The sequence below is a fragment of the Mastomys coucha genome, unplaced genomic scaffold (assembly GCF_008632895.1).
Source record: "Mastomys coucha isolate ucsf_1 unplaced genomic scaffold, UCSF_Mcou_1 pScaffold21, whole genome shotgun sequence".
Taxonomy (NCBI): Eukaryota; Metazoa; Chordata; class Mammalia; order Rodentia; family Muridae; genus Mastomys; species Mastomys coucha.
The window spans coordinates 36533778-36554396 of record NW_022196904.1 but is presented as its reverse complement, the minus strand read 5'-3'; the positions used below and the strand labels follow the sequence as shown (position 1 = coordinate 36554396).

The 20619-nt window shown below is 52.8% G+C and overlaps 2 protein-coding genes and 1 long non-coding RNA gene across 8 annotated transcripts; 1 reads left to right on the top strand and 2 right to left on the bottom strand.

Annotated features, from left to right (window-relative positions):
* Positions 1-1419: 1419 nt before the first annotated feature.
* Rras (RAS related) lies at positions 1420-5310 on the bottom strand. Of its 2 annotated transcripts, none has more exons than XM_031386519.1 (6): positions 5087-5310; positions 2879-2966; positions 2668-2770; positions 2473-2581; positions 1862-1980; positions 1420-1787 (listed from the first exon to the last, which is right to left on the bottom strand). In XM_031386519.1, exons 1-6 carry the CDS (start codon positions 5237-5239, stop codon positions 1703-1705), a joined length of 657 nt encoding a protein of 218 aa, XP_031242379.1. In that variant the 5' UTR covers positions 5240-5310; the 3' UTR covers positions 1420-1702. The 2 variants fall into 2 exon arrangements, with proteins under 2 accessions (XP_031242379.1, XP_031242380.1); XM_031386520.1 differs by lacking the exon at positions 5087-5310 and adding an exon at positions 3921-4012.
* A 2050-nt stretch (positions 5311-7360) lies between these two features.
* On the top strand, positions 7361-20498 carry Scaf1 (SR-related CTD associated factor 1). Of its 5 annotated transcripts, none has more exons than XM_031386511.1 (12): positions 7478-7543; positions 9303-9433; positions 10043-10156; positions 10360-10417; positions 10831-10928; positions 11187-11287; positions 11373-11488; positions 14694-17369; positions 17802-17884; positions 18102-18320; positions 19826-19954; positions 20083-20498. In XM_031386511.1, exons 3-12 carry the CDS (start codon positions 10049-10051, stop codon positions 20272-20274), a joined length of 3780 nt encoding a protein of 1259 aa, XP_031242371.1. In that variant the 5' UTR covers positions 7478-7543; positions 9303-9433; positions 10043-10048; the 3' UTR covers positions 20275-20498. The 5 variants fall into 5 exon arrangements, with proteins under 5 accessions (XP_031242369.1, XP_031242371.1, XP_031242370.1 ...); XM_031386510.1 differs by lacking the exon at positions 7478-7543 and adding an exon at positions 7558-8158; XM_031386509.1 differs by lacking the exon at positions 9303-9433 and having other exon boundaries at positions 7361-7543.
* On the bottom strand, positions 9718-14810 carry LOC116102163. Its single transcript, XR_004123023.1, has 2 exons — positions 13769-14810; positions 9718-10964 (listed from the first exon to the last, which is right to left on the bottom strand). It is a non-coding gene; the product is annotated as an uncharacterized LOC116102163 (long non-coding RNA).
* Positions 20499-20619: the final 121 nt, after the last annotated feature.

Genomic DNA, 20619 nt, shown 5'->3' with positions numbered 1-20619 from the left:
TGGGATTTGAACTCAGGACCTTCAGAAGAGCAGTCAGTGCTCTTAACCGCTGAGCCATCTCTTCAGCCTCCAGAAACCATTTCTTAAATTAAGACAGATAACATGAAGAGTAGACATGTTAGTGTATGTGCCACAGAATGGTCCATGTGCCAGAGCTTAATAGCTAAGAGCACTTGTAGTTCTGGCAGAAGCTTGGGTTCTTTTCTCAGCCCCAGTATAACTCTAGTTCTGCAGGGACTGACAGCCTTATTGGCCTTGGAGGGACTACATGCAGTCACAACATCCATATACATCATTTATTTTGTTTGTTTTTTTTTTCCAAGATGGGTTCTGTGTATAGCCCTAGCTATCCTGAAGGCCAGGCTAGTCCTGAACTCAGAAATATTCCCCTGACTCTGCTTCCTTAGCACTGGGATTTAAAGGTGTGTGCCACCAGTGCCTGGCTGAAGAAATTTTTTTTTCAAGACATGGTTTCTCTGTGTAGCCCTGGCTTGCCTGGAACTTCACTCTGATGACAGGCCTGGCCTCAAACTCACAGATTCACTTGCCTCTGCCTTCAGAGTGCTGGGAATAAAGGTGTGCTCCACCACCACCCAGCAAGGAAATTCATTTTAATTTTAACAGCCATATGTAGGTTCTTGCCACCATATCGAATACTGTAGTTCTAGAGCTTTCTAGACATCCAAACAAGGTCTTGTCATAGAGGTTAAACTGGGCTTGAATTTTTGATCAAATTCTTTTGTACCTCCAAAATTTCCTACAGCCTCTAAAATGCTGGAGTTACAGGCATGTGCCACCACACCAGGTGTTGTAGTTTAGACTCAATAAAACACAATAAACAAATGCAAATTTAGGAGGAAAGAGTTGGGGGAAAAAAAACCCACACCCCCACATGACTGTTCATCTTTGGATGAAATCGGAAGAGGAAGGCAGGAGCCGATGCAGAAGCCATGGAGGGTGCTGCTTACTGGCTTGCTCAGCCAGCTTTCTTTTTTCTTTCTTTTTTATTTGTTTGTTTGTTTGGTTGGTTGATTTGGTTTGGTTTTGGTTTTTGGTTTTTCGAGGCAGGGTTTCTCTGTGTAGTCCTGGCTGCCCTGAAACTCACTCTGTAGACCAGGCTGTCCTCGAACTTTGGTACACATCTTTAACCCCAGTACTTATGAGGCAGAGGCAGTTGAATCTCTGAGTTGAAGGCCAGCCTGGACTACAGAGTGAATTCCAGGACAGCCAGGGCAACACAGAGAACCCCTGTCTTGAAAAACCAAAAACAAACCAAAACAAAGCAAAAAACCACCAGTCAACCAACCAAACCAACAAACAGAAAATCTGGGCTGTGGATGCAGAGTTTGGGCCCTTGCCTAGCAGGCATGAGACTCTAGGTCCATCTCTAGCAATTCATCCAATAAAAGGCATCTCCAGTCATTGGCAGTGATATTTATTTTTCTGAAAGATAGGACTTATATACAACAGTGACAAGATGCTCCTCACCCTACCAGGGTCTTGTGGGGGAAAGGAGGAGGTATTGACAGAAGGCACACAGTGGCAGCCCCAGGAGGCCAGGAAGTAAAGGTAAGAAGGTGTAGTGTGTCCTGGGGAACCCAGAGGATGAAACTGAAGCTCATCCAAAGAGAGCCTTGGGCCACACAGCAAGTGTGAGGCAGCTGGTCCCGAGAGCTTGTGCTGGTTGCTTGAGGCTATTTGGCTACAGCAGGACACAGGGGCACCCTCCATCCTTCTTCCTGGGAGCACTGGGTGGGCTAGGAGGGAGTTCTTGCTCCTGGTATTTCCTGTGGGAAGCAGGCTGTGAGTGTGAGATGCAGGGCTGAGGACCTGGAGGTCAGGAAGGGGGTACTGTGCTTACCGGACAGTGCGCACCAGCTGCTCAAATGCCTCATCGACATTCAGACGCAGTTTGGCTGAGGCCTCAAAGTAAGTCATGTGGTGGGAAGCACTGAAAGAGGAGGCTTCAGATCGGAGGACCTGGAAGAAGACAGAGGGAGGACAAAGGGAGGGGTCAGGGAGAGGGGACGCTGAAAGCCGCAAGGTGTGCTTTACTGTATAACTTCAGCTGGCTAAAGATAGAAAGTTCTAGAAAGACCCTAGAGGAGGATACTGGAGGATTGATGCTATCTCAGTGAGATGTCAGGAAGATTATAAGGATGTTGTATGTAACTAGAAGGCTGGCAGGTAAGAAGCAAGGGTGTTCTTGAGAGGGAACATATACTACAAGTAGGGACCAGTATCCAAGGATTAATATAAGGACCAGGACCATGGCTCAGTGCTAGGGGTCCTGCATAGAATCCCTCAGTGGTGGCTGGCTGTATGGCTCAATGATGGGTGATTCCACTTGGGGATCATCTCTAAGTGAAAGTTGTGACAGTAGAGGGGTCAGGGATCCAGAGTAGGAGACGGTCCCCTGAGAGAGTTTCCCAGATCCAAATGGGAGTTATCAGGGGAGGGGGCATCCCAAACCTGGCGCTGGGTCTCCAGATCTGCCTTGTTCCCAACCAGCACAATGGGGAAATCATCCCGGTCCTTGACTCTGAGAATCTGAGTGAAGAGCTTGCCTACCTCATTGAAACTGCAAGAGAAGTCATTAGCATGAGGCACCATCTCAGCAGGAACCTGTCCTGTGCTCATCCAGGCTCACCAGCATCCCCGCCTCACCTCTGCCTATCATTAATGGCGAACACCAGCAGGAAGCCATTGCCAGCACGCATGTACTGCTCCCGCATGGCACCAAATTCCTCTTGCCCCGCGGTGTCCAGGACTGTGGAGACAGGGAGAGAAAGGTGTGAGTCCCAGGTTGTCCTGGGTATGCTCACAAGTCCCCCCCAGCCTTGCCACCTGCCTCCCTCCCAAGCCCAGACATCCTCACTGTCCAGCCGTGCAGGGACGCCATCCACAGTGCAGATCTTTGTGTAGGAATCCTCAATGGTGGGGTCATAGTCAGACACAAAGTAGGACTGGAGGATAGAGAAGACCACTGTCACCGAAGCAGTCTGTGTGTGTGCTGTTCCTATATCTTCTCCAAGTCTCTGTCCCGTTCTCTGTGTCTCAGTATCTTTTTCTCCTTGCCTTCTCCTGAATCTCTATCTGTCTCTGTCTTTTTTCTCTTGGTCTTTTTCTTGCTGTGTCTCAGTGCCCCACCCCCACCTCATCTCGGGTCTTTGACTGTCCCTTCTCTTTCCCTCTCCCCTCTCTGGGTTTCTGTCCATCTTCTTTCTCTCTGGATCTCTAACCTGCTTCTGGTGGTTCTATTTCCACCTTGCTGGCTGTCAGGTTGTGGGTCCCTGTCACCAATGCCCCTGTTTCCTCTCTTAGTCCCTCTGTCTTCTTCAGTATAAAGCATCCTCCTTTACCATCATTACACCAGCTGTGTCACTTTGGGGGAAAAAAAAAGTTCTGTCTCTGATTCTGTTTCCTCACTTAGAGAATTGAGGATGAAGACACTATGCCATCTAACAGTTTTTATTGGAGGGAACTCCCTGTTCAACACTTAACACTTGGCCTGGTAATGGTCAGTGACCAGCTTCTGAGAATTCCTGTTGACCAAAGTAGCTGCCTATCTTGCCCGTCTCTCCCTTTCTCCTCTCTCTCTCTCTCTCTCTCTCTCTCTCTCTCTCTCTCTCTCTCTCTCTCTCCCTCTCCCTCTCCCTCTCCCTCTCCCTCTCCCTCTCCCTCTCCCTCCCTTTCCTTCTCCCTCTCCCTCTCTCTCTCTTTTCTTTCCTCTCCTCCCTTCCTCCCTCTCCCCTCTTTTCCCCCTCCCTCCCCCTTCCCATTCCTTCCCTCCTCTTGCTCCCTCCTCCACAAGCAGCCTCCAGTGTCTCCTCCCCTGGGAAGGTCAAGGTTCCAATCCTGCTTCAGAGGGGCAGCCCCATCCTCATCCCGCCTCTCCCTTCCTGACTGGGTCCTGCTACCTCCAACTAGGCCTCTGGCCATCTCCAGGTTTGGCCCTGGGAGCCAGGGGCTCAAATTCCCGCTCTTCCTTCCCACTGCAGGCTTCTCAACGGCATTGCCGGAGGCTCCTTGCCTGTGAATGTCTCTCACCCAGGAACCTCTACGATAGCAAGTGGGCCCTCACTTTCCTAGTGTTGCCCTGCTGTGGGGAGGCTCCCCGTGGGAACTGGGTGGGGGTTTCCGGGGCTGGGCTGGATTTTCTGAACTTGGCCGCTGAGGCTGAAGGTCGCTTCCTCTCTAAAGTTCTTGCTGAGGGCTGGCGCTGGAAGGGGTGCAAGGAGTGGAGAGGATGAGGTTTGGTGTGTGTGTGTGTAGGATGATTAGGACCCAAAAGTAAATTAGGAGATGCTCAAGGGTGAGAACAGCCTGGAACATTCTGGAGGGTCAGTTCCTAATGTAGTAGAGGTCTATTTATGGGACCTAGAACCTTCCAAGTAGTGGGTCTCTGGAGGTTGTGAAAACCTGCTTTCTATGCTTTTCTTTTTTAACCTGGCAATGACTTAGGAACTACCTAGGGTTTTCAGGGATGAGGGCACGGAGTCTGAGTGGGGGACTTAGGATGGAGAAATGGTTGGTTTTCCTTGGGGGTGGGATGGAGGGCTGCATTTAGCAATGGGGTATTGTCAGATATTGGTGTTTTCCTACAATGGTCATGTAGCAGGATCTTTCTGTAATCTCGGGTCTGAAGGGAAATCCTCTTCTTCAAGCAGGGGTTACAGGGTGCCTGTTTTAGGACAGAGTGGTCCCAGCTGAGTCCTAGAATCAAAGTCTGGGTAAAGATCAGGAGGTTGGAGCCTCGGGGAGTGCTTAGGATCTGAATGGAGCAACTATTTGGAATTTAGGGCACTCCCAGTTAGTGAGCAGGGCCAGATACACTAGGATTAGGGCTCTCAGGTACATCTAGGAGGGTGATCTGTCTCAGGACATATTAGGAGAAAGCTTCCTCTCACGAAGTGGGTGGAGGCCCTGGGCACTTGGAGTCTCAATCAGAAGGGATCTTTCAGGGTTAGAGATCCTCTTAGGAGGGTCTTAATGATGGCTCTGGGAGAAGTGAAAGTTTCTGGGAACCCCCAAAGGGCTCAAAGTCTCGATCTCGGGGACACCCTCCCCGGTGAGGGCCCACTACCTGGATGAACTGGATGGTCAGCGCGCTCTTGCCCACGCCGCCGCCGCCTACGACCACCAGCTTGTGAGTCTCGCCGGGCGGAGGGTCCCTGGGTCCCGGCCCCCCGCCCCGGGGCCGCCCCCGCCCAGTCCCGGACGCCGCCCCGCTGCTCATGTCGCCACCGCTGCTGCTGCCGCCACTACAGCCTAGGGGGAGTCAGGAGAGACCAAGGGGTGGGTTATGCTAATGAATACTGCATAAACATGAGCTTTGGCCCGTAGGACCCGAGTCTCCGGGTGCTTAAGAAGGAGGCGAGGCCAGGGAAAGGGAGGAGCTATACTAATAAGGGTGGGGGAAACAAGGTTACAAAAACGGGGAATTCCAAGAGGGGTGGGGATATGCTAATAAACCTGAGCCCAGCCACGAGCTCTCGTCAGGCAGCCCGCCTTTGGGAGGAGCTATGCTAATAAACCCCATCTTTGGGCGAAAAAGTTTCCTTCGGGGCGGGGATATGCAAATTAAATGCTTGCGGTAGTTGTTGTCTAAGGACCACTTTTTCTGGTAGGTGGGGCTCGCCGGCTTTCTCAGAGCCGTATATAGGGCGATCTTAGGACAGCACAGGTCTCGAAAAATGAATCTCCGCCTCCTTCCTGGGATTGTCGCCAAGTTCTCTGCTCCGGCTTCGGTCTAGAGGCTGGCGTCTCGGCCTGCCCAGGGACTTAGGCTTCCGGTTCCCGCTGTCCCAGCCGAACGGAAGATAGTCTGGGAGGGGCGCTGGGGCCCTGGAGGGGGATAGCAGGGTAACTGGGCAGGGACAGGCTGTGAGATCACTACATTCCTAATCCATGAGCCAGTCCATCCTACTCGGGAAGTCCGGATCTAGAAGGGCCTACAGCCAGGATTTCTGGGCTTTGGAAGATGCGGTGGATGGCTCAGACACCTGGTTCCTACGAGAGCATCGAGTTAGAGACTTGGATTCACCAGTCCTGAGGGAGAACAGGCCGTCGGGAGGGGTTCCTTACTATTACTGGGAAACCTGGGAGTCTGGACTCATGGGACCAAAGGATGCAGAGTCTGGGTCCCCAGAATTCTGGGTTCGAGGGCAGGAGTGCTCCGGGAGGGTTGTGGAGGAATTTAGCACTTGTATTTGTGTAAGGTGTGGTATTGACGGCCTGAAAGGGAAGAGGATTGACATTCCCGAGTCCCAAGGTAGAGGGAAATGAGTTTTCACTTTTCTGCTTTGAATCAGAGGGCTCAGATTTTGGATGTTCCTGTCCTGAGTAAAGGTTTGACTCCTGGGTTCTAAATTTAGTGGAGATTATTTTAAGTTAAAGGCTGTCCTGGACATCTTAGAATGAACCTATCTCAAAATAAATAAAAAAATAAAATAAAAACGAAAAGAGATACAGTTCAGTGATATATAGAACGTTTTTCTACCATGTATGTGCATCTAAATTCAATCTCTAGTACCCCCAAAATAAATTATTTTATTTTTTTTTATTTATTTATTTGTTTGCTTGTTTTGTTTTTTTTTGTTGTTTTTTTTTTTTTTTTTTTTTTTTCGAGACAGGGTTTCTCTGTGTAGCCCTGGCTGTCCTGGAACTCTGTAGACCAGACTGGCCTTGAACTCAGAAATCCGCCTGCCTCTGCCTCCCAAGTGCTGGGATTAAAGGCGTGTGCCACCACCGCCCGGCAATAAATAATTTTATAAGCTGGGCATGATGACTGACAAGTCCCAGCACTGGGGAAACAGAGGCAGAATGGCAGCAGCAAGTCCAGGCCCGTCTGAGATACGTAAGACACCTTCTCGCCGGCCTTTAATCCCAGCATGTGGGAGGCAGGGGCAAGCGAATTTCTGAGTTTGAGGCCATCCTGGTTTACAGAGTGAGTTCCAGGACAGCCAGAGCTACACAGAGAAACCCTGTTTCGAAAAACCAAAAAAAAAAAAAAAAAAAAAAAAAAAAGGCACCTTCTCAAACAAATCTCCTTTGGATTTATAGGGGAAAAAAATTAGAAGAGGCTTATATTTAGAAAGGTCGACTATGGGCGGGGCAGCGTTCATCTTAATTGAACTACAATTCCCATAGACTGAACGACGGAGCGCCTTTTTTACATCACTTCCTGATCCGCCGCCCTTTCCCCGCGCACGCAGGGCACTGTGGGGGGGTCGCACGGCGCGCTCCAGCAGCCCCGCCCACTTCACCTCTCACCCTTACACTGTCCCCGCGTGACGGAGGCTTCACACGGACTACATCTCCCGGCATCCAGCGCGCGCACTCCACCTCCATGTGACGCATTGATTTCTGGGAAACGGAGTCGCCTCCTGTCCCGCCGGCTTTTTGGAAGACCAGTTGCGTACTTGAAATCCCGGCAAGCGCCGCGGCAATTTGGTTCCGCCCCTCCCCAGCTCAAACCGCGAGCCCCGCCCCATTCCGCCCCGCCCCGCGCCGGGACCGGAGCCGCAGCCCGAGCGGCGGGGTAAGATGGCGGCGGCGGTCCGGGCCGCGGGGCTCGGGCCTAGCGGGGTGGGCGGGGCGGAGCCGGGTCCCTAGTAGTCCCCGAGTGTCGCCCGTATGCCACGGGGCCTGGAGAGTGTAGCGTGGCACCCCCGGACCGGGCTGCAGCGGCCAAGGCAGTCTCTGAGTAGGGGGCCTTCTTAGGGCCCGGGACGCGCCCGTGGGTGCCAGAGGGCGTTCGTATGGCCTGGACCGCGCCTAGGCCGGCCCTCCTTCCCATTGCTGAGCCCGTACATGTCTGCAGGCGCCGTTGATGGTTTTTGTGTGCGACCGTAGGCTAGGGTCTGTTGAGAGGCTTTTGGGGCCATCTTGAGATCTTCACTCCCCCAGGAGTTAAGGGGGTCTGCAGAGTCACCCAGTTCACTGGGGTATATCTGTTAGGGCTGGGAAGTCTCTACTCATACTGGCCTCTGCATTCGGCTCATCTACTTGGATCTGGGAATATTTATGAGGCCGGGGAGCCCTCTTCAAGGACTAGAAGTGTTAAACTCCACCTGGAAGAAAGAGATGTGCTCCCACCTAGGGAGAGGGAAGCAAGCATTGTGATGTGCCCAGAGGCATAAATGAGGTCTTTAAGGTCTGGGAAGTGTTTCATGTGGGGGTGACTTGGAGATAGGGGTGGGTGGGTGGGGTGGGGTAGTTTGAAGGAACTAGAATCGTCCAGTGATTGCAAGAATACAGTCTATGTCTTAGAGCAAATTCAGGTGCTTTTGGAGTCTAGAGAAATGTGTAGAGAATAATACAACAGATAACGCTGGGAATTTTATCCAGCTTAAATGTACTGGCCTTTCGGAAAGTAATTAAAAAGAAAATGGCTTTAAACAAAAAAGAACCTGTGTTGTCCCAGTGCTGAGGAGTTAGAATCATTCCTTGGACCTGAGGGTCTGTAGAGCTGTCTAGAAACATCTAGTGCAGTGCTCTGCATCTTGACCTTGATAGGAAGGGAAAAAAACCCGTTATTTGATGAGATTCAGTGCATGCCAACATATGTATTTTACTAATATTATTCTAGTCCTGCAAACTCATGGTTCCATTTGAAACTTGGGAAGTATTTTCCATTATGTTTTATGTACTTTGTGTAATGAGCTGTTTGTGAATCACTAAATTGCTCCCAGAGCCCTGTCTGTAATTGAGGGATCACTGATCTCACATGGTCTGCAGATCCTTACAATGTCTATGGTTTTAGGGATCTCCAAATCTGTAGCCAGGAGCTCTTAGTACAATTTTCTTGTATGTGACAGTCAGTGCTCTGGATAAGATGTGTACCAGACTGTGAGAGAGCAGACCCAGAGCTGGGAATTGTTGCTATACAGGGTAGGAAAGTCTTGAATATTAGCTTAGAGAAGCTTGTATGTGGTAGAGGGGCCATCAGAGTAAGGTATGCCTGAGGGAATTAAGAAGGAAGCTGAAGATTTGGAGAGCTGGAGCTGGGAGGTTGTGGAGGCCACAGTATAGTTTCGGAGTAGGACTGAGACCAGGGCTGAGACAAAAAGGGGAAACCTGGTCTAAGGGCTACTGATACAATTATTGCTAATGTGTATCCAGCCATTTATATATGCAAAGGAGTGTGAGAGATGCTACTGTTTTGCCATTTTCAGATAAGCAGTAGTGTGCTTTAGGGAGCCCAGAGCTTTTAAGAATTCCAAGATTAGGTGTTTTCAGAGTAGCAGGTTTGACAGCTGTGGGGAGGTTTACAGCTGTGATGTTCATGTTTTCTGAAGCCTCAATCAAGACATCCACCAGTCTGAAGGATGCTCTTTCAACTACCTGACTGGGCAGTCAAAGCTCAGAATTCCCGTGACATCACCGAGGCTATGGCCATGCTTCCACAGGACAGGCAGCTGGGTGATAGGCAAGTGTCCCAATGGGGCTGGGAGGACAGCATGCCTTTCTGAAATTTGGCATTTTTGTTTTAAAAGCGGTGTGGTGGTTGTGTAGATCATACTGTCATAGTTCTCTATTGTGGCTGTAAATAAAACTCTTGGGTTCCTCACCATGGAGGATGATGAATGTTGTGTGAACCTATGGTACCTGTTACAGAGTACCACTGAGCATGTCGGCACATTCCTCGCTGTGGGGAAGGTGGCTTTCTGAGACTGAAGCACGCTCTTAAAATCATGACACCCGAAGTCAGGGTTGAGTTTGCATCTCTTTGACTGGGTTGGGTAATTAATTGGAGGTTTGACTAGGAGCTTTTGGGAAGCTGTGGGCATTGGAGGGCCAGATGTTGGAGCAGGTGGCTGAGCAGTCCTCCCATTGATGGGGAGGCAACCGGAATCCAGAAGAAGGATAAGAATGGCTCTAGTCCCTGCAGGTCAGCGTGGGATCACGTACAAGGTCATCAGGAATGAGGCGGAGGAGAGGGGTACTAAAGGAGGACGCACTGGAGGCCTTTGAGGTCTTCCTTCACCTCTGATCTGCTTCCCTCAGCCTTCACTTCAAACTGTTGCCTCAACCCCAGGTGACCATGGAGGAGGAAGATGAGTCTCGAGGTAAAACAGAGGAGTCGGGAGAGGATCGGGGAGACGGTCCACCTGACAGAGATCCTGCCCTTTCTCCTTCTGCCTTTATTTTGGTAAGAGCTGGGTGCAGTGAGGCCTGAGGGCCTAGGTTCTCATGCTCTGAAGTACGGGTGGAGGGTTCAGCCCTAGACCAAGCCCTCAGGAAGAATTGGGGTTCTTTGTGGACTCTGGCTGCTGGGTCCTGGGAATATGCTTTCCAAACCACAGAAGCTACAGAGGTCTTGGCCCTGAGTTTTGTGTTTTTCCTCTTTTGCAGCGGGCCATTCAGCAGGCTATGGGAAGCTCCCTGCAGGGGGACCTACCTAATGATAAAGGTATGAGGTCCACCAGTCCTCTTAGGCTTCTGCCTTCCTCTGGGCTTTCTCTTCATTCTTTCTGAGGTGTCCTGAGTGCTACTCTTGTGCTAGGGTCAGAAGTGTCCAGGGTACTGGGTTTGTCTAGAGGAAGGCGTAGTTGGCAGGGAACCCAGCGTGGCTTTGGGGCTGGCTAGAGGTGATCAGAGTAGTAGGATACTTGGGAGGCAGGAGACATTGAGCCAGGACTGGTCAGGGTTCACAGGCCAAGCAGAGACATGCCCTTCAATAAGCCCATCCTAGATTGAGTTGGGGTAGCTCAGGGTCCTGCCCAAGCTAGGAGGTGGTAGGTGCTCCCTCAGCAAACACTAGGTCTTGTCCTGCATCCTGTGCTCTGCAACGCTGAATCCCATCTTACTTCAATATCTATCCAGATGGCTCTCGGTGTCGTGGCCTACGATGGAGGCGCTGCTGCCGGAGTCCTCGGTCAGAGCCTCGTTCACAGGAGTCAGGGGGTGCTGATATGGCCACTGTGAGTAAAAGTGTCCACCAATCTTCATCCTGGGGCCTGCAAGACAAAGGAACTGGGTATCTAGACCCCTGGGTCTGCTGTGACTCTGGTGGGCAGTGACAGGAGTCTGGGGACCAGATCCCTAACTAAGCTGGCTCCTAGAGACCATTAAGATAAGGCCGGTTGGATTCAAGAAAGTTGTGGCAGATTGGTGGGTTCCTGAGAGGACGGTTGTTGGGTGAATGCTCATAGAGCAGAGCCCAACTTGGTCCCTACCAGGTACTGGACACAGCTGCAGATAGCTTCCTTGTGGAGCTGGTGAGCATCCTGGATCCCCCGGACACTTGGGTACCCAGCCGCCTGGACCTTCAGCCTGGCGAGTAAGAAACTGGGCAGCTGAAGGTGGGTGACCCTCTCCTGAGAGCTGAGGCACTGCTGGGGCTCACCATTTCCTCTGCCTTGCAGAAGTGAGGACATGCTAGAGCTGGTGGCTGAGGTCCGCATTGGTGACAGGGACCCCATGCCTCTACCTGTGCCCAGCCTGTTGCCCCGCCTCAGGGCCTGGAGAACAGGAAAGTCGGGTATGTTGACCTGCACTGTGTTGGGTGGGTGGTCTTGAAATTGTGGGAAAGTCAACTGTATTTATGTATTAATGGTGCTGGGTACTGGACTTTGGGGGCCTCATATATGCTCAACAAGCATTCTGCCACCAAGCTAAGCTGCTAGTATCACTTAAGCTAATTGTAGTGAAGGTACTAAGGATGGATGGTTATATTAGATACACATTAGTTCATATACTCAGAATAAAAGCACAGTAGGTGGGAGGCAGAGGCAGGCGGATTTCTGAGTTTGAGGCCAGCCTGGTCTACAGAGTGAGTTCCAGGACAGCCAGGATTATACAGAGAAACCCTGTCTCGAAAAACCAAAAAAAAGAAAAAAGCACAGTGGGGATCACATAGGAGCATCGAGCATACCAATTGTCAGAGTTGACTGGTAGTGTCTTTGAGTTGGGGATTCATCTCCTAGGAGGTGGTTCCTCACTAGCTTCATTGGTGAGCCTGGTGAACAGCTTGGGTCTGAGCGGAAAGGCAGACTTTTTGGTTCTGTGGGATAGAATCTGCTCCCCATGTGCTCCTGGTGGGTGCCCAGGGGCCTCAGCATATCAGCAGGCCATCCAGCTGAAGCTCCCAGGACACACAGGGTCAATTCTGACTCCAGCGCCACTGGGGAGTAGGGGGATGGGGGGGACTGTGTTTTTTATGCTGCTGGTGCTTGAGCTCCTCCCTCTCCTTGTGTTTTTAGAAGTGGAATAGAGACAAGGGCTTGTGTAGTCTTTGGCAGCCCTCAGTCCCAGTGCCTTGAAGAACATGGCTTGTGATTCCACTGAGGCAGGTCACAGTCACTCTGTCCCTTGTCAGTTGTGAGTTGGGCTCAGAGGACATGGTACCCAACTGCCCTGAACCGCCTAGAAGCCTACAGGAGGAGCTGTGAGTGTAGCCTTGACTGTGGGTCTCAGATACCTGGTAGGCTGAAGGGAGAGAAACTGTGGAGCCCATGCGTTCAAGACTAATGTGGACAACACCGGAGAGCCTGACTCCAAAAGCCATCCCCGAGGTAGCAGAGAATAAATGTTCCCGTAGAACCTGTTCACACAGGCAAATGGCCAGTCGTTCTCATGGGACTCTGAAATTATGGTGCTGTTTTGTTGGTGCCTTTTTTTAAATTAATTAATTAATTTTGAGGCAGGGTCTTGTCCTGTTGCCTACGCTGGCCTAGAACTTGTGGCAGTTGTGCACTACCCTCCCTTGTGCTGAGATCACAGTCTTGATCTCCATCCTGAGTCACCCTTGAGCTTAGCACTGTGCTTTTGTCCCGCTCAGGGTCCTTCTTAGTTTCTAAACTGAACTGACAAGACTGTTGTGTGTTGTGGGGGTTTTTTGTTGTTATTGTTTGTTTTTAAATTACATTTGTCAAGGAGAGGTGGCATGTACATCTCACAGCAGTGTCTGAAAGCCATAGGTCAATTTTCAGGAGTTTGTTCTCCTCTGCCAAGTGGGTTCCAGGGATCTAATTCAGGTCTTTAGATTTGGTGACAGCTGCCTTTATCACTCACTGCAGCATCTTGCTGGCCTTCCCTCCTATCTGTCTATGTATGTGTGTGTGCTGGCATTGAACCCAGGGCCTCACGCCTGGAACCACTGAGTTATGTCCTTAGTCTTTGCTTTGTTTTGTAAGATGGATCTTGCTTTGTAGCCCCCTCTGGCCTTAAAACTCCTGATCTCCCTCCATGGAGAGTGCTGGAACTGTAGGTGTGTGCCATCACGCCAGCCTCAGCAATTTTCTTTTTTTGTTGTTTTTGTTTTTGTTTTTCAGAGACAGGGTTTCTCTGTGTAGCCTTGGCTGTCCTGGAACTCACTCTGTAGACCAGGCTGGCCTCAGAAATCCACCTGCCTCTGCCTCCCAAGTGCTAGGATTAAAGGTGTGCACCACTGCCGCCCGGCCTAGCAATTTTCTTTGTCTTTTTCAAGTCAGGGTTTCTCTGTGTAGCCCTGGATGTCCTGGAACTCATTGTAGACAAGGCTGCCCTTGAACTTACAGAGATCTGGCTGCCTTTGCCTTTTGGGTGCTGAGATTAAAGGTGTGCACCACCATGTTTGGCTTGCTTGTTTGTTTTTTAGTGTTTGTTTTGTTTTGGAAAATATTAAGACTATAGGAAAAAGAACATGATAGTCTCTCATAATCTTCCTCTATACCAAAGTTACATGTCATCCAGTGTTTCCAGACACTAGTGTGTCCTGTGTTGAAATGACAAAAGGAGCAGGGAGTAGTGGGGAGTCTCACTCTGAGTTGGTCATGGTTACCTCTCTGGGCTCTGGATATGAACCCTATCCTTAGGATGAATTCTCCGAGGGCAGGCAGGGCTTGCTTTTCTGACACCCCTGGAACTGAGCATGACATTAAATAAGTAAACATGAGTTTAGGAAATGAGCAGACTTTGATTCTATAGAAGGAATCTGAAGTCAGCAGGCTGAGCCCAGTACCTAGAGTGCTGTGCCCTGGGTCTACATGAGGAACTAACTGGTACTGTCCTCAATGGGCCATTTTTGGGTGGGTGGGGCTTAATTCCTGTGCTTAGATAGTCATTTGAGATTTGAGTCTAGGCTCAGCCAGCCATCTTTGCTGTGTGCCCTTGGTGCAGTGGATGTTGCAGGGGGAAGGGGGGGAGGAGGGACGACTAAGGAGACACTCAGAGCCTGGCCTGTGATGTCCCTATGGATTAGTGGCTCTTGCTTCTAAGACCTTAGGTGCAGATTGATGGCAGAAAACTTCGAAGGATTCTCTTGTTTTGCCAAGCTGCCAGCTCTGTCTTTTCATGATCCAAGCTGATTCCTCTCCACAATGCAGGTTCAGCTCCTACAGAGGCAGTTGGCTCATAAACCATGGGCTGGTCCTAAAGCATTGGCTTTATGAGATTAAGTTAGTGTTCCCTCTAGACTCAAGTGTATCTGGGGCCATCTTCTGCTGTACTAGGTGTCCTCACACATACTAGGCCAGTGCTCTGCAACTGAGCCACATACTCCAGTCCCCAACTTCACCACTGAAGGCCATCTTCTGTTCCTTAATTGTACTGCATGAATGGGTCAGTTTGTTGGAGATGTAACCACTTCACTACCCCAGTGTGCTCTACTGTCCGTGCAGTGGCACCAGCCTGTCTGCAGGCCTCTGCTCTGGGAGAGAGGAGCGATCCCTTACTGACTATTACTCTGTCTACCCTGTTCTCTGCAGTTTCTCCACAGTCCCATGCATCTCGACCTGCCTGCTCCCGTCACCTCCTCACCTTGGGCACAGGGGATGGAGGGCCTGCTCCACCACCTGCACCCTCCTCTGCCTCATCCTCACCTTCCCCTTCCCCATCTTCATCTTCACCTTCTCCTCCTCCTCCTCCTCCACCCCCTCCACCCCCAGCTCTGCCTGCCCCACGATTCGACATCTATGATCCCTTCCACCCCACCGATGAGGCCTACTCCCCACCGCCAGCCCCAGAGCAAAAATATGACCCTTTTGAGCCCACGGGCTCTAATCCCAGCTCATCAGCTGGGACCCCCTCACCAGAGGAGGAGGAGGAAGAGGAGGAGGAGGAAGAAGAAGAGGAGGGTCTGTCACAGAGCATCAGCCGCATCTCAGAGACCCTGGCTGGCATCTACGATGACAACAGCTTGAGCCAGGACTTCCCAGGTGATGACAGCCCCCAGCGGGAACCCCCACCCCCGCAGACGCTGGGAACCCCAGGGACGCCACCACAGGCCGACTCCACTCGGGCCGAAGGGGCCCCACGCCGCAGGGTCTTTGTGGTGGGACCTGAGGCTGAGGCCTGCCTTGAGGGCAAGGTTTCGGTGGAAGTCGTGACGGCTGCTGCACCAGCGCTGCCGCTGCCACCACTACCCCCGACTGATCCCGAGATAGAGGAGGGCGAGATTGTGCAGCCTGAGGAGGAGCCCAGAGTGGCAGTGTCACTGTTCCGTGCTGCACGACCTCGTCAGCCTCCTGCTTCTGTAGCCACCTTGGCTTCGGTGGCTGCCCCTGCTGCGCCCCCAGCTTCTGCTCCACGTGCCCCCGAGGGTGATGACTTCCTGTCACTACATGCTGACTCTGATGGCGAGGGCGCACTGCAAGTGGACCTAGGTGAGCCACCTGCACCACCGGCCGCTGATGCCCGCTGGGGCGGCCTGGACCTGCGCCGCAAGATCCTAACGCAGCGACGCGAGCGCTACCGCCAGCGATCTGCCTCTCCAGGCCCACCGCCTGCTCGGAAGAAAGCCCGACGGGAGCGGCAGCGCAGCGGGGACCCTGTGCCACCGGATTCGCCTGCCTGGGAAGCTAAGAAGCACCGTTCACGTGAGCGCAAACTTGGCTCACACTCCACTGCCAGGCGTCGATCACGCTCCCGTTCCCGTTCCCGCCGCCGGTCACGCTCCCGCAGCGCTGACCGCAGACGTGGGGGTCACCGCTCACGTTCCCGGGAGAAGCGCAGGCGCCGACGGCGTTCAGCCTCTCCACCTCCAGCAGCTTCCTCATCATCGTCTTCGCGACGGGAGCGTCATCGGGGCAAGCGGCGCGAGGGTGGCAAGAAGAAGAAGAAGCGCTCGCGCTCCCGGGCAGAGAAGCGTTCTGGGGACTTGGAGAAGCTGCCCGCACCTGTGCCTCCCTCAGGCTCTGACCGTGACAGCCGACGCCGCGGGGCCGTGCCACCCTCTATCCAGGACCTCACAGACCATGACCTGTTCGCCATCAAACGGACCATCACAGTGGGTCGCCCAGACAAGGCGGAGCCACGCGCACCTTCGCCAGCACCTGCAGTGTCCCCGAAGCGGGAGGTCCTGTATGACTCTGAGGGTCTTAGTGCGGACGAGCGGGGTGGCAAGAGTGACAAGGACCGGAGGCGTTCAGGAGCTGCATCCTCATCGTCATCCTCAAGGGAAAAAGGGTCTCGACGGAAGGCCCTTGATGGGGATCGGGGCCGAGACAGGGATAGGTCATCCAAGAAGACGCGGCCACCTAAGGACTCGACGCCTGGCTCAGGGCCACTGCCCAAAGCCCCCCCAAGCAGTGGCTCCTCATCCTCATCGTCGTCCTCCTCCTCTCGAAAGGTAAAACTGCAGTCCAAGGTGGCTGTGCTTATCCGAGAGGGCGTCAGCAGCACCACCCCTGCCAAGGACTCCTCGTCTTCAGGCCTGGGCTCCATTGGGGTCAAGTTTAGCCGTGACCGTGAGAGCCGCTCCCCATTCCTCAAACCGGATGAGCGGGCTCCTGCAGAGGTGGCCAAGGTGGCCCCAGGTAGCACTAAGCCCAAAAAGACCAAGGCCAAGGCCAAGGCTGGGGCCAAGAAAGCCAAGGGGACCAAGGGAAAGACGAAGCCGTCGAAGACCAGGAAGAAGGTTCGCAGTGGAGGCAGCAGCACGACCAGTGGTGGGCCTGGTTCACTGAAGAAATCCAAGGCCGACAGCTGCAGCCAGGCAGCCAGCGCTAAGGGGACAGAGGAAACATGGTCTGGGGAGGAGCGGACCACCAAGGCCCCCAGTACCCCACCACCTAAGGTAGCCCCACCTCCACCGGCACTCACCCCAGACTCCCAGACTGTAGATAGCAGCTGCAAGACCCCTGAAGTCTCCTTCCTACCAGAGGAAGCCAGTGAGGACACTGGGGTCCGAGTAGGAGCAGAGGAGGAGGAGGAAGAAGAGGAAGAGGAGGAAGAGGAGGAGGAGCAGCAGCCTGCCACTACCACAGCCACCAGCACCGCTGCAGCTGCCCCAAGCACTGCCCCCAGTGCAGGGTCTACAGCTGGAGACTCTGGCGCGGAGGATGGGCCAGCTGCTAGGGTCTCCCAGCTGCCAACGCTACCCCCACCCATGCCCTGGAACCTGCCTGCTGGTGTGGACTGTACTACCAGTGGTGTCCTGGCCTGTGAGTCTACAGAAGTGGGGAGAGGGATGGGTAGATAGAGCTAGATGGACAGAACAGGCAGGGTCTAGTCCAAGCTCTGGCATAGAGGGAGCTAGTGGAACAGATGATTGGTTCATGTAGAACAGGACAAGAATGGAGAGCTCAGGCAGGGTGCTGGTTTCCTGTAGGTTGGGGGAAGGCTGGGACTTGAGGTGGGTCAGTAAGCAGATGTTACATCAGTCATCTCCATGCCGTAGCCTAGTACTCCTTGACCGTACTACACACAGCACCCTTGAGTGGTAAGAACACCAGGGCTCTGAGGTGATTCTCAGTGGATGAGGTCCCTTGTTTCTGTTCTGAGCTGAAGTTTTATAGCATGTCCTGAGATCAAGTGAGGAATCTGCCTGTCCATCCTGGTACCTGCCTTGATTGTCCTCCCTCTGTCCATTGCAGTGACTGCACTGCTGTTCAAGATGGAAGAAGCCAACCTGGCCAGCCGCGCAAAGGCCCAGGAGCTGATCCAGGCCACCAACCAGGTGGGCTCCCATGGGGAAGAGTCCCCGCAGCCCCTTCTTTTGTCCATTGCCTCGGGGTAGGAGAGGAACTACAACTCCCAGCAGGCCTTAGGGCAAGGTATTGGCCAGAAGAGGAGCCTGTTGCTCTACACCATTGGGAAATTTGAGGGAACAGAGGGGGAACAAAGCCCCCTCTTCCCTTCCACCTCCCTTGGCTCATCATACTCTCTTCTCACAGATCCTCAGCCACCGGAAGCCACCCTCCACTCTGGGGGTGACCCCAGCTCCCGTGCCCACTTCCTTGGGTCTGCCCCCAGGCCCCTCCAGCTACCTGCTTCCTGGCAGCCTCCCCATAGGGGGCTGTGGCTCTACCCCTCCTACCCCCACTGGGCTAGCCCCTGCATCTGACAAGAGAGAGGGCAGCAGCAGCTCAGAGGGACGTGGGGACACTGACAAGGTGAGATGGACTTGGACTCAAAAGACTAGATGAATGGGGCTAGGGGCTAGGTGCTAGGTGCTGGGCAGGTGCAACAGAAGACCAGAGTGGAGATGCAGCTCGTTATTGAGTGTTTGCCCAGCATGTATGAAGAAGCCCTGGATTCCACCCTCAATTCCAGATAAAAAAGAATTAGTGTGTAGAAGAATTTAAAACACTTATAGTTTGTGTATATATACGTGTGTATAAATACCTCTTTTAATTACCTCAGTTGCTCCCTACCTTTATGTAACTGGGAAACATTGGTTTATCAAAAAGGTCAAGCACTGAGGGCCAAGCTGGCTGTACAGACTCAGGCCTGTAACCCTACCATGTGACGTCAAAGGAGGTGGTGACAAGGCCACCCCCAGCTGGAGTGACGACCCTGCAGTCACAGAAAAGAACGGTTTATAGCTGCTTCCTTTAAATCCTATCTAGATGGATTTGCCTGGTCATGGCCCAGACAGCACTGTCTGAAGGCACTACCCACTGCTCTGCCTCAGAGCAAGCTTAAACAGGAAACAGATGGCCTCAGCTCGCAGAGGCCCTGGCTGGCTCATATTCCAGTGCTGCTAGCCAGGCCTCCAGGGCTATTTGCCTTTTCTTAGCAAGTGTTTTATGGGATGGCAGGCAGCCCCTCTTCTGTGTTACTTGAGAATCTCATGGCCCATATTGCTAAGACTATCTCTCCCTTATATAGCTGGGACATGTGTGCCCCTTTAACCAAAGCACGTGTATTGTAGTACCCTGACCCCCCCAAGGTCCATTTGCCTACACTCAGCTTGCTGTGTGTCCAGGCTGTCGTACCTGTCTCTGACCTGCACTTGCTTTGGGAAAGCAGCTCTAGCTCTACCTGTGGTCATGGACACTGGGTTCTCCCAGGAACCTCAGCCTCCCAGCATAACTGCCTTGATGGTGATATCCCATTTTTCTTGAATCACGGGATCTAGTTCCTCAAGGCTTAGAAGGCTGGGTCCCCTTTTGATGCTAGCTGCCTGGGTTCAACTGCTCAGCCCCTCCTGTGTTTCTGCCAGAGCTCAGGAGATGTGACCTGAACCAGAACAGTATGAACAGCCAAGCTGGCATTCCTGCCACTTCAGAAGGTCTGCAGCCAGAATAACCCTGTGTGGTCTGCTTAGGAATAGGTGTGAGTCAGCTGGTGGAGCGGGGTGGGACACAAACCTCTGCTCCTACTACTTGAGGCTGAGGCAGGAGATTTAAAAGTTGAGGGCAAGAATGGACAACTTATTAGAGACACTACACTCAGTTCCAGTCCCAGCACCGCATAAAAGGAACAGTAGAGTGTTTAACTGGTTTGTCTCCCAGCAGACTGCTGGGCCTGGCTAGGCCAGGGTGCCACAGGGTCTAGCCTAGAGGTGTCTACTAGCCTCGGATAACTGCAGAAAGGATAGGATAGGGCAGGCCGGGGTGAGGGAGCTGCAGATCTCCTTGTTTGGTCTTGACTGTCCTTGTCTCATACCCACCAGTATCTGAAGAAGCTTCACACACAGGAGCGGGCAGTGGAAGAGGTGAAGTTGGCCATCAAGCCGTACTACCAGAAGAAAGACATCACCAAGGAGGAGTACAAGGACATCCTGAGGAAGGCTGTCCACAAGGTGGGGCCAAGGGATTGTGGGATTGGGGAGCTGGGTCCAGGAGAGGGGCAAAGGGTAGGCCCGATCATCGAGTCAAGGTAGAGGGTACCCAGAAGCTGGCAGGAACTCAGTTGTTCCTGGTTCTGCAGATCTGCCACAGCAAAAGCGGGGAGATCAACCCTGTGAAGGTGAGCAACCTGGTGAGGGCCTACGTCCAGCGCTACCGCTACTTCCGCAAGCACGGTCGCAAGCCGGGGGACCCCCCAGGACCCCCTCGGCCACCCAAGGAGCCAGGGCCCCCAGACAAGGGTGGCCCAGGCCTGCCCCTCCCCCCTCTCTGAGACTCCTTACCCCATCCCTGTGCCTCTGAGATTCTGGACATATTTATGGCTCCACTTCCCCACTACACCTCCCCACAGTGGGATGATGGGGAAGGTTACTGTGAGGAAGAGAGCCCCCCCCAGCCCTGTCCCTGCCCGCTGACCTAGCCTTTCAGCCTGCCCCCCACAGTCCCAGCCCTTCTGTCATGACCCTTCCAATTTCATTAAAGATTTCATGAAATACAGACAGGTGTAGTGGTGCACCCTTGAAGCAGATGGATCTCTGTGAGTTCAAAGACAGCTACTCTACAAAGATGCTGTCTCAAAAAAAAAAAAAATCATGAAATGCTCTTTTCTTTTTTTCAG

What these genes read in the sequence shown, in the direction of transcription:
- Rras (XM_031386519.1), bottom strand. Translation starts at nt 5,239, where the DNA reads ATGAGCAGCGGGGCGGCGTCCGGGACTGGGCGGGGGCGGCCCCGGGGC. An exon ending in TGACCATCCAGTTCATCCAG is followed by an intron (nt 2,967 to 5,086) that starts GTAGTGGGCCCT and finishes TCTATCCTCCAG; the next exon opens with TCCTACTTTGTGTCTGACTA. An exon ending in CGTCCCTGCACGGCTGGACA is followed by an intron (nt 2,771 to 2,878) that starts GTGAGGATGTCT and finishes CTGTCTCCACAG; the next exon opens with TCCTGGACACCGCGGGGCAA.
- Scaf1 (XM_031386508.1), top strand. Translation starts at nt 9,841, where the DNA reads ATGGGGAGGCAACCGGAATCCAGAAGAAGGATAAGAATGGCTCTAGTC. An exon ending in CTCCTTCTGCCTTTATTTTG is followed by an intron (nt 10,157 to 10,359) that starts GTAAGAGCTGGG and finishes CCTCTTTTGCAG; the next exon opens with CGGGCCATTCAGCAGGCTAT. An exon ending in GGGGTGCTGATATGGCCACT is followed by an intron (nt 10,929 to 11,186) that starts GTGAGTAAAAGT and finishes GGTCCCTACCAG; the next exon opens with GTACTGGACACAGCTGCAGA.